Source organism: Amborella trichopoda, chromosome 12 (genome assembly GCF_054954075.1).
Source record: "Amborella trichopoda isolate Santa Cruz 75 chromosome 12, AtrichopodaSantaCruz75HAP2 v2.0, whole genome shotgun sequence".
Classification (NCBI taxonomy): Eukaryota; Viridiplantae; Streptophyta; class Magnoliopsida; order Amborellales; family Amborellaceae; genus Amborella; species Amborella trichopoda.
Genome location: NC_142347.1, coordinates 35,419,405 through 35,431,871, shown reverse-complemented (window position 1 = coordinate 35,431,871; position 12,467 = coordinate 35,419,405). Strand labels below are relative to the sequence as shown.

The 12,467-nt window shown below is 35.5% G+C and overlaps 1 protein-coding gene across 2 annotated transcripts; it reads left to right on the top strand.

The window, feature by feature from the left end:
- The first annotated feature begins 10,070 nt into the window (after positions 1-10,070).
- Positions 10,071-12,267, top strand: LOC18439086 (cyclin-D2-1). 2 transcript variants are annotated; one of them, XM_006849261.4, is made up of 5 exons: positions 10,071-10,234; positions 10,331-10,417; positions 10,515-10,812; positions 11,340-11,455; positions 11,560-12,267. In XM_006849261.4, exons 2-5 carry the CDS (start codon positions 10,337-10,339, stop codon positions 11,770-11,772), a joined length of 708 nt encoding a protein of 235 aa, XP_006849324.2. In that variant the 5' UTR covers positions 10,071-10,234; positions 10,331-10,336; the 3' UTR covers positions 11,773-12,267. The 2 variants fall into 2 exon arrangements, with proteins under 2 accessions (XP_006849324.2, XP_020525933.1); XM_020670274.2 differs by having other exon boundaries at positions 10,321-10,417.
- The last annotated feature ends 200 nt before the right edge of the window (positions 12,268-12,467 follow it).

The window sequence follows — 12,467 nt, the reverse complement described above, 5'->3', positions numbered from 1 at the left end:
AATTTGTGAGGGATTTTATCATATAAAAACTCTCAACCTTCGGCCAAAGACTTGATACTGAATCCTCATTGATGATATAAAATAACACTTCATTCAATAAGCACAATTGAATAATGCTCGTAGCCCTCAAATCTAAGTCTTTTCAATCCTCACCTGACATGGATTCTAGTTTCTTCGACTTTCCTTTCAAAGCTTTATGTAGATCTTGTTGCACTAGCAAATCCCAAACATTGATTTGTCAAATATCAAAATTATTTTTTGCCATTAAATTTTTCCACCTAGAATTTTGCATTCGAAACCTTTACCGCCTTACTGACAACCCCAAACTAGGCTTTGATACCACTTGTGTGCAGAAGCTCTAAACTCAATGGGTTGAGTTTTGGAAAATAAAGCATAAGAAAAATAAAATAGATAACAATCAAACAACAAGCAAGAGAAATTAAGTAAGAAAGAAATAACATAAGAAAGAAAGAAATAACATAAGAAAGAACATCAGAATTTACATGGTTCGTCGTAGATGTGACTACATCCATGGAAAGACGATCGATGTTTTTCCACTAAATCAAAGAAAGAAAATTACAAATCATTTACTTGAGAGAATCAAAGATACATAACTTAATCTCTCACCAAACCTTCTTCTCTCTACTTTTTTCTCTCTCTACAAAATAACCCAAATTTTCTTTCTTTTCTTTGCACACATTCTCTCTACAAAAGCAACTTTGAATAGAAAAATAAACCCTCAAAAAGTGGTACGTACAAGCCTCCCAACTTTCTCTGCTTTTATGGAATCTTGACTTTTATTTTTATCTATCGACCCACATGTACTCAAAAGATAACCATCCTAAATAATAGGAACTATCCAAAAAATAAGAAACCCAAAGTAAAAAGAAAACCAATCCAATAAAATAGGGGTTCAAGATATAATTATCAACATATTCTTGGCCAGAGAGAGTAAAGAATCTAAATTGAAGAGAAAAAATATTAAGGATTAAAGAGAGTGAAAACCCAAAATTATTCACATATCTTCTTCACCTTATATTCTCAATTAGAGAGAAAGAAGGAGAATAAATGATTTGCTTTTGGGAGGATAACTATTTATGTCTCATTAAAGCCTTGTGACTTTTATATATGTAATGAACTTGACTCTCTCTCACTATGGATGTGACTTTTATATATGTAATGAACTTGACTCTCTCTCACTATGGATGTGGCCTATAATAGTGAACCGTCTTAGTTTTCTTGTTTGCCTGCCTGCCTTATTGTACTTCTTGTCTCCCACTTCTTCATACCTAAATTGGTGTAGAAGTGTTTGATATTGGTTCCCAAAGGCACAAAACTCTACGGGTCTATCCATGTTTAGAAAGATGACTCTTTCAAGAGCTCAACATATCTAAGTCGAGAAGCGATGAAGTTACAATAGATCCCTTATTATTATGGGTTTGATTCTAATTTAACACTACTTAAGGCTAAAATAGTAAAAAAGAAAAGGTAGCTCCAACTTAGGTGGAATCAATCTTAATTTAGGTTGTCAACTATACTCACTGTGGAGGGAAAAAAAAAAGAAGAAGCTATTTTTCCCTTTGTGATCGGTTTTTCACAGTTTTTGAAATTTCTAAAGTGAGTAGTTTTTACTTTCAAACTTTCTCTAAACATATTTTGATACACTTTAAGATCAATCGTTTTAAAAAAAAAAGATTTTGAGCTCAAATTTCCCCTAATGTGTGTCCATCAAAATGGAATCCACCGAGTAGATTTAGATTAGGGATTCTTTTGAGATTCAAATGTATTTTTCTTGAAATTCGATATGAGTGTTATCTATATTAAAATATTAAACCAGATTTAAGAAGTGGACACTTGTTAAAAGAATAAGAAAAGTTATTATCTCTTGAGAGATTGTAGGGTAGAGAGACTTATAGCGAGAGAGCGAAACTCATAAAGGTAGTGTGTGTGTGTGGGGTGGGGTGGGGTGGGGTGGAAAAGAGTCCTAAAAGTAATGGGTGAGGAAAGAGATAGGCTTTTTAATTTTTTTTCTACATTACGCAAATAAATGTAAAAGAATAAAAAAGAAGCTTATCTCCATATTATTATAGGGTAGAGAGACTCCATGGGGAGGGAGATAGAAAGTCTTAAAAGTAATGCTTAGGGGAGAGAGATAGAGAGAGTCTTAAAAGGAGTTAGTGGATAGTGAGATACGCTTTGTAAAATTTCACCCATGTTGGTGTATATATAGGAGAGAGAGATAGAGATGCGTGGGAGAGAGATAGAGAGAGTTTTAAAAGTTGTGTGTGTGTGGGGGGGGGGGGGGGGGGGGGGGGGCGGAGAGATGGGCTTTTTAAAATTCTCCTACCGTACGCCCACCTCATTGTCACAATAGTTTTATCATTTAGTGTTATCTTCTTAATATTTTAAATTAGATAAATAATTACAAGAAAGATGATTAATAACAAATATTAATTGCATGTTGCCGTAACCGGTTATAACTACCCAGTGGATACGTACACTCTCTACTCGAAGGTCACTTCCTCACTTTAATTGTCATTTTCTCACACTATAAATGAGACATATTTCTCTCATTTTACAAACAAAATTCTAACCAAAATTTCCTATAATAACTACTTTATCTATTTAGAAATAATTTTTCAATAAAACTTCTTTATCTTTCTAGAATAAAAGGTAAATTTGGTGTATTGAAATCTCACTATTTTAGTTAATTAAATAGGCCAGACACCTTATAATATAGAATTTCGACACTCTTATAAGAAGATCAATAAAAATCTAAGTAGTTATTTTTATTATGGTAGTCTCTTTTCATTCTCTTTCTCTGTTTGTATCATTGTAGGACGTGATATCTTAGGGTTTGCTAATAAGATATTTGTAATTCTTTATGTGTTTTTAATTGAATTATGATCAATTTTTTTATGTCTTTTTGTTTTACTATTAATAGTTTTTCATCGTACCATGACTTATTTTATCTCTTCCTTTAGCTGAGGTGTCATTCAGCCCCACCATACAATAATGCAAGAAACCCACGTTACTTTCTCCTTACTTAAATTTAAAATTAAAACTAAAGCTATCTAAAATTGATTAAATTCCTTATTATTTTCTTTAAATATCTATTTTCTCAATTCTTCTTTAAAAGTAAAAGGATATGAAATTGATTAAATTCTGTATCATTTCTTTTAAAGCTCCATTTTCTCATTTCTTCATTGTCTCACTCTTCTCCTTATTCTTGTACCATTTGAGATGAAAAAATAAAAATAAAACAAATATTTTTGGGTGTCCATTTCTTCTTTTTTGTTATTTGTTCTATTTTTCTCCTTGAATCTATGTTTAGGGAAATTGTAGAGAAGAGAGACTCCTAGAGGGAGGGGAAGAGAGAGACCTGTAAAAGTAATGCACAAGATAGATACGATTTCTAAAATTTCTCATACCTTAGGCTTAACATAGAGGAGTGAAAGAGACTCTATTAAAAGTAATGCATGGGGAGAGAGATAGGGAGAGACCTAAAAGTAATGTGTGGTTCGAGAGATATGCTCTCTAAAACTTCTCCCACCTTAGGCCCATGTGATATTCATAGCAGTTTTATCATTTATGTATCTTCTTGAGATTTTAAATTAGATGAGGAACTAAAAGAAAGATATGATTGATTTCATCTCCTCCTTTAACAATGTGTTCTTCTTCCCCACTCTTCTTTTCCACATGACAACAACACAACAAACACCCTACTAATTTCTCATTTCTTAAAATTTTAAATTTTAAAAGTACAAATATTTGAAAATGATTAAATTCATCATTATTTCCTTTACATCTTTGTTTTCTTCATCTTTATTTGTACCTTATCTTAGAGTCGGAATCGTAATTCATTTACTCATAAAGTTGAATTATCTAAAGGGTACGGCTTGTATGGAGCCGAGTCTATAAACAATCAAAGTAAAACACACCTTCAAATAGTATCACAAAATGTGGTTTCAGTACTAGAAATCTTTGTGATAGCCTTGAAATATATATTAATTTTTAATTATAAAATTTATATCTTCAATAGTGTAGATCGGGCAGATATATGAAAACATGAAAATATTAAAAATTGATGGTCCAAAAATGCATTACAAGATGTACTATTTCCAAAACTTGAAATCCATTTTTTTCTCATACTCATGCATCATGATGTCGAGATGATCAATTTGAGGATTTTGGGCATCAAAACAACCTTTCTAGTGAAATTTTTGAGGTGGGCTCTAATTTGATTGTTTAGAGCTTTAAGTGTATATAAATTATCTATATATTAGCTTTTGACAATATAAAACCTTAAAATAATTAAAGTTAATAAAGTTTACAATAAAAAAACAAAAATATGGTTTCCTATAAATGTTAAGAGAAAGTTTATATAAGGCCTTTACTATGAGAAGACATCGTTTATTTGTGAATTTCACGATTTTAACTTGCTTACCGTAATTGATTTGATTGTGTTTGTTAGATCTCTTGGCAAGGTGGTGGATATAATTGATTAGTAGTATTATCATCATCCTACAATCCATGTTGTTTGCATGTATTTGGCACATATCGTCTAAAACTCCTAAAAAGCATGGTATAAAACTTCCAAAAATCATGGAATTGGACATGCCTATGCATATATGCTTTATTTCATTCTTTTGATCATCATGACTAATAAACTTTATACGAGATTGTTTTATGTGATGTGCAATCGGAGTTTTATATGATCGCCCTATACCAATGAAGTTGAAGAGGAAGTTCTATACGACAGCTATGAACCAGCTTTACTTATGGCGCAAATTGTTGGGCAGTCACGAAACAACATACCTATAAGATAAATATAATTGAGATGAGGATGTTGAGATAGATGAGTGACAAAACAAGAAGGGATAACATTTGAAATGAATGTATTCGGGAGAACTAAGGTGTGACTCCATTAGACGATAAGATGATATAAAGTAAACTTAGGTGGGCTAGTCATGTGCAGCGTAGACCCAATACAACACGTAATAGGAAGTGCAAGTTGGTTCAAGTGGAAGGCTCAAGAAGTCAAGTAGTAGGCCCAAAAGGATATGGTTGGAAGTGGTGAGAAATATATTGGGACTTATGGCCTCACTAAGAGTATGGCCTTTAGTAGAACAGAATAGCAAACTAGCATTCATGTAGCCGATCCCAAATAGTTGGAAAAAATACTCTAATGATGATACTGATAATATTTCATAATGCCTACTAAAGTTCTCATGAAATTGTTCATTTTCTCTTTTATAATATTAAATAAAATAATTAATCAATATTTTTCATCATCATAAAAAAATTAAAGATTTTTATTGCATATTTCCACAATTATTTAGGCGATCACTTATTTCATTCATATATACAATGCACGTGATCCAACTAGCAAATACTATTGGAGACTTTTTTGGATTCATCACCAATGGGACCAAAAGAACAATTTGGTCCAATGTTTTCCTTTAGAGAAAAATTTAGTCAATAAGAGTATCATTTTGTAAGTGTGCTTTGGTTCAAGTGGAAAGCTCTAAAAGAGCAAGGGGAAGAGCCCAAAAGGGAATTACTAGAAGTAGTGATAAAATATATAGTAATGTTTGAACCCTTAATAGAGAAAAACAGAAGAACAAGATGTTTATGCAGCCGGCCCCTGATCATTGGGATAAGGCTTGGATGATAATAATGATGATAATGTTTATAACTCATACTTCCATACTATAAAGTTCATACGAAACAAGATTTTTTGTTGATAGGAACACGAAACAAGATCTTCCCACACGAAATCTTCTCACACTAATCATCGCTCTCTCTGTCGCAAAACTTGCTTATCCAAAAAAGTTAAGAATATGAAAAGGAAAATTGTTTCATATGGGCTGGGCCGAATTTCTACAGTATGCAGTCCCAAGATATAAAGCATTAAGATGGATGCAAATAGGTGGTCCATCTAAAAACAATTGAAACAAATGGCTCAAATGTTTTCTTAATAAAATTATTATTTTTAATTTTCAAAGTTTATTTATTTTTTCGTATTCATGATCTCCAAGTTAGAGATTGCATGTCCTTTAAAATTAAGTCGAAAAAATCCATCTCAAAAATAGATTTTTAAGAGGTTACTCAATTCTACATGGACTCATAGAAATCGTGTCCACATGAAAATCTAAGAGATAAGGGCATTAAAGAACATCGCTTCATTAACAAATGCTACGATTTCTAGTTGACAGCATGAGAAACACACAAGCGATTCAGACACTTTTAATTTAAGACGTCCACTTCTTAGAAGTTTAGGGTTGTGTCATTTTCCAAAGGCCAATGAGAAACATGTAGTGCTACGATTTTTAGTTGACAACATGAGAAACACACAAGCGATACTAGACACTTTTAATTTAAGAGGTTCACTTATTAGAAGTTTAGGGTTGTGTAATTTTCCAAGGGCCAATTAGACACACATGCAAGCCTTATTTCCAAGGACCAAGGGCCTATTCATTCTAATCACAATTCAGACATGGTACAAGGAAATGAGACATGGGTTGGAAATTTTGTTGAGAATGGTTCACTAACTGCACATTTATTAAGCCATTGGTTCACACACGTACAAGAGAGGGGCTCAAACATCTACCCTGATATCGTCACATTAATGGAAGTTGAATTGGTAAAATGAGGTAAAACAGATGTATTGGTTAGGGCAAAAGGCCCTCTTAGGAGAGATTGTTTGTATGAAAGGCCCCTTAAGAGGGATTGTTTGTATGAAAAAGCATACAATGAGACCATTTCTCTTTATTACAGGGTGATCATAATTAATCTTGATCATTAAGTGTGAAATTGGATAGTTGTATTTATTCTTGATCATGCATAAATTTCAAAAGAAAATTTTTCGAACTTATTGACACACCCAAGCTATCAGATTTCACATCAGATTGTGACCTCCTTGTGTCAAAAGTAAATAGCTAATTGTATACAATCCCTTTTTGTAATTGAAATTTTCGGATCTACAATTATAGGATGAGTATTTTCTTGAACAATTTTTTTTTTTTTGAATTAACTACTTGATTGCAAAAAAATTTGATGTTCTCTAGTCAACATTGGGATGAAGTCCTTTTCAGGTAGATTAGGGTTCAATTCTAGGATGTGAATGTTTATTTTTTTGGTCGAATTTTTTAGGTTAGTAGCTAGGTTGAAGAGTGTGCATCCCCAACATTTGGGGTGCTAAAAATACTCTTAGCTAGGGTTTAACCTAAGCGAGCATATGTATAATCCGCTCCGAGCTGAGCATAGATTCTTTCGACTGTATATTTTCTTTTATCTCCACACAAATTTAAGGGCATGTTTGTTTTGTAGAATGAACTTTATAAGAAAGCCGTCTTTTATGGGAAAACGGTAGAACACTATAGAGTTTGGGAAAGGTCATTCCTAGGCTATATTTATTTTTTTATTTTTTGATAGAAAAACAGCTTCATATTTATCTCAAGACCTCAATACCCCTTTTAAACAAATCAAACGTGCCCAGAGAGAGGGACGAATAAAGGGAACAAACAAACACACCGTTAAAGTGGAGAGAGAAAGAGTACATAAAGGAAAAAGTCTATTATAGGTTGCAACCTTAAAATGTAAAAAAAGAGGCACACCTCAAAAAACCATAAAAAAAAAATTGTTGTTTCTAAACCCTCTATTTGATACTCTTGAACCTTGATATGTACAGATGTAGAAAAAATAGAGATTTTAAAATGTAAAAAATGGTACATCTTGTAATACATTATCTAGACCATTCATTCTCAAGATTTTTATGTATTTTTGGATCTGTAATATTTTTTGAATTTTAAATTTCATAATTAGATATAAATTAGTTTTTTAGGTAATTATTAAAATTGTCGATACTAAAATTACATCTCTCGATGTGCTTTTTGGTGCTGCGCGTTAAGTGGATTGTTTAAGTGTGACCTTATGCAAACACAAACCACAACCTTAGATAAAAGATGCTACGCAACCCTCATTAAGTTGTTAATGAATGTGGACCAATGTGGAAGGAAACTATGTAAATATTTATACATGAATTTTTCTTAGCAAATTATGGATGAGACAGATAATGCTGTGTGCTCACGAAGTGATAGCGGAAGAGAGAAGGACCAAGTGTCATAAGGGCTGGCAGATAGCCAGGCCTTACCCTAACGAAGTCGGGCCTAGCCAAGAAACTGTGAGCCGAGGGTTGGGCTAGGGCCAAGGGTTTGCCCCCACCCTTAAGGGTGGCAACGGGTCAGATCCGGCTGGGCCTGGACTTGGAACCGAATAGTATTCAGGTCCAAAATTTAGACATGTACCTAGACCTATTGGATCCCGGGTCTGTTGCCACCCTATGCCTACGAGCTTATTCATTATTTTTTTTGACCTTTTTTTTATCATCATATACCTTATGACTATGAGTTTCGTTTTTTTTGTCAATAATAATATAAATGTTGTCAATATTGTGACAATATGAACACTTAGCACACGCTTAAAGACACATCATATACGCTATGACTACGGTTATGGGTTGCGTTTGACTGGACCACGACCTGGACCCAAATAATAATCAGATCCAAAATTTGAACCCATACCCAAATCCATGGTCAGGTATACCCGTCGGGTCCAGGTCTAGTTGGGTCCATTGCCACCCCTACTTGGCATGTTGCCACATTGTTGTATAAACAAATGTGAAAGTTAGGACTTGGGCTGGGTGAGTAGGTTAAGGTGTGAACTGCCAAAGAATTAAGATAAGAGAGAGGGAAGAATTCAAGAGTGATTTCTTCGAGGCCACGTCTCATGCATATTAGTTTGGGAAAATTACAAAAACCTCTCTAATAGACACCATCTATTCAAATTACCTCGATCCAATTTTATTCTCTCACTTTTTTCCCATTAACAACTTATCTTCGTAAAATCCCCCCAACCCAAAAATAACTAAAAAGAAGTTTAAAATACTCTTTTTCACGTGCTTTCTCTCTCTCTTCGGCAACGAAGACAACGCACTCCAGCGATACGAAAACTCACTCCGGGAGTAGACCTTCTGGAGCCAGGGCACTCGGGCGGTTGATTACGTCGCTCCAGTGGTACAAAAATACGCTTCGGCGATACAGACAGTGGCTCCGACAGCACACCTTCTGGAGCCACAGCGCTTCGGCAGTGTGGTAGTTTGCTCCAGCAATTAACGAATTTGCTCTGGCATCACATGATTTCGCTCTAGCAGTACACCTTTTGGAGACATTTCGCCGTGGCACTCTATGAATGCGCTCCGGCAATAGGGTCGCTGAAGCCACTGTGCTCTGGCAGTGCATTAGGGCGCTTTGGCAGGGTTTCAGCACTCCGACGGTAGATGAAAGCGCTCTGGCAGTACACCTTCTGGAGCCACAGCGCTCTGGTAGTATCTATTCCGATCCGGCAATCATTACAAAGCGCTCCGACAGTTTTATTCTATGCTCCGGCAATATGCAACTTGGGACTGCCGGTTGAATTTTTTTGTATGGGAGGGTATTTTCGTTCAAAAAATAATTTTTTACCTTGGAGTTTTTTTGTGAGAAAAAGTTATTCTGGAAAAAAAAAATGGGAGAAAAAATTGTCTAGAGGTAAGTTGCGTAAATAATACATTTTGGAGGTTTTTTTTGTAATTTTCCCTGATATTTTCCTTCGACCCCAAACCCCTGTTAAAGCCCCCTATAACCCGGCATTAACAAGAATTCTTGAAGATTAGAGTTTTAGAGAGAGAAAGAACTTTGGTCTAGAAAATGATAAGACTCAAGTTAGAGAGAGAAGTAAAGACTTGTGTGCCTGCACAATTTGGCGGGCTCTGCTGTCCCCGCCAAACTTGGCGACTAGAAAGCTGCCCCATCCATAGGGCTTAAAACCCCCAACAAACTACACTGGATTTCACCCTTTCTCTCTCTACTCCCTACCCTCCTCTGGGTATCCATGGCTCAAGAGCCACCAGAGCTATTTTGAGTCACCTCCCCTCCCCCCCCCCCAAGTTGCAAAAATGGAGGACTCTCTCTCCATTTACAGTCTCCTGTGTGCTGAGGGTTGCACAAGCTTAGATGATAGTAAGGGTGGGGTCTCTGAGATCAACTCATCCTTTTCTTTAGATTCAGAGGATGAGTATATATGGTCACTTGTAGAGAGAGAAAGTAGTTTCCATGGCACTGATGCTTGTTCTATAGAAGGAGGGGGTTGGGATGAATGTGCTCGCAGAGATGTTATTCGATGGATTGCAAAAGTGGGTTTTTTTTTAAGTCTTTGTAGTTGTCTTAGACATGGGTTTTTCAGATGTTTCCTCTCTTTCTCTCTCTAATACGTTTGCAGTTTGAACCAGGTTAGGATGTTCTACAACTTTGGGTACCACACGGCCTTTCTCTCTCTAAACTATCTGGATCGGGTCCTTGCAAGATGCCCAGCGATTGTGCGTAAAACTCTCACAGAATATACAATGACTGTTTTCTTTGTTTTGAAAGTTTTTATCTTTGATTCACCATGACTGATTGGGCTTTTTATTCTAGAGAGAAAAAGATTGGGCGATTCATCTATCAGCTGTTGCGTGCTTATCTCTTGCCGCAAAAATGGAGGAACTTGTTGTCCCTCGGCTTCTGGATTTACAGGTTGAAAACCCCAAGTTTATGTTTGAACCCAAGCTGGTTCAGAGGATGGAGCTATTGGTATTGGATACATTGGCTTGGAGACTGAATGTTGTGACCCCTTTCTCTTTCTTAAAGTTTTTCATGACGAGATTGTGCCATTCTCAAAATCCTAAGTCTCTGATGTCGAGATCCATCGACCTCATATTGACCACATCAGAAGGTATACATTCTAAAAACCAATCAAAAGAAACAGAGGAATCTCTCTCTCTCTCTCTCTCTCTCTCTCTCTCTCTCTCTCTCTCTCTCTCTCACACACACACACACACACACACACACATTAAGCACATCAGTTAAACATCATCAATTAAACATAGGATCTACCATTCTGCAGAGCAGATTTGCATCTCTCTCTCTCTCTCTCTCTGCAGAGCAGATTTGCATCTCTCTCTCTCTCTCTCTCTCTCTCTCTCTCTCTCTCTCTCTCTCTCTCAAACTAAGCACAACACAAAGTGAAGAATACAAAGACAGTAAACTGATCAAAAGAACAGAGGAAACACCCTCTTTCTCTCTCTCTCATTAAGCACATCAGAATGTGAAGAATACAAAGACCATTCAAAAGAACAGAGGAAACTCCCCTTTCTCTCTGTCTCTATGCTTGCAGTTAAGACTTAACATTGGACTTTTGCAATTATAGGACTGATGTATATATTGAGTCTAATTGAATCCTTTTGTTATTTATGATTATAGTTATGAATTTTTCGGATAATCGGCCATCAGCTATAGCTGCTGCCTCTATCCTTATTTCTTCCGGCCAAGAATTAACGAAAGAATCGACAGAGTTCACCATGGGATTTATTGAACATGTGAGTCCTCTTCCCATCATTTTCTTGTGAAGAAACCAGAATCATATTGCTCTCTCTTATTGAAGCTGTAATCACTTCCTATTTCTTGGTTTTTTTTCGATCAGGATTGTGTTCTCTCCTGTTACAATTTGATGAGGAAGCTAGAGACTGATAAATGCAAGATACCCAGGATTGCAATTTCTCCGAACTTACTTCCAAGTCCCATAGGAGTTATCGAAGCTGCTCAATTAAGCACAAGTTCTCCCAATTCTAAAAGGCGAAAGCTGCTCGATTATGGTGATGATTATGAGTTTTCAGATGGGAAGAGATTGAATTAAACCTGATCACTGATACCTGCTACTATCCCAATTATTTTTTCATTGTGGGAATTGTTTCTAATAATTGTTCCTTTCCATTTGATGGATTTGATTTTCTTCCTGTCATGACCTCTCATTCCTGTCTCTCTAAAGGAGCCTTAGAACTGGTCTTTATTTATCGCTTTATTCTACCTAGAAAGGAGAAGAGAAATCTACAGTGAAAAGCTGGTTCCAAGACCAAAAGCTAGGGAGAGATGGAGGAGCAAATTGCTAGAATGGTTATGTGAATAGTTGTTCAAGTACTTCTTTACTGTTGTAAGTCCTTGTCACTCATAATTACTTACCCAAGATTCATTTTATTTTTTTCTTTTCCTCTTTTTTTTTAATGATCTATTTGAGAGAGATTTTATTTGGGTTATCCTAAATTATGTAATTTACTATTGTAATCCTTTTGTTGGGTTGCATGGATGTTTCCTCGATCTTTGAAAGTTGAAAGTAATGAGGGTTTTTGTGCTTTGTTTCTCTCTCCAAAACTGCTCCCTCTCTCTCTCAACCATTTTTTTTGCTTTTGGGTGGTGTTCCATGTTAACTAATAAAAAGGAGAATTGGGTGGGGTTTCATTGGAATGAGATAGAAATGGGTTTGAGGCTCTTTTCACTGTTCCTAAGTCCCAAGTGTTGGGAGCCATGAAACCAAAGCCTTGTGTGATGGAATCA

Coding starts and splice junctions, on each gene's coding strand:
- LOC18439086 (XM_020670274.2), top strand. CDS start 10,194: ATGAATGTGCTCGCAGAGATGTTATTCGATGGATTGCAAAA. Junction 10,418..10,514: donor TTGCAAGATGCCCAGCGATT/GTGCGTAAAACT, acceptor TTTTTATTCTAG/AGAGAAAAAGATTGGGCGAT. Junction 11,456..11,559: donor CCATGGGATTTATTGAACAT/GTGAGTCCTCTT, acceptor TTTTTCGATCAG/GATTGTGTTCTCTCCTGTTA.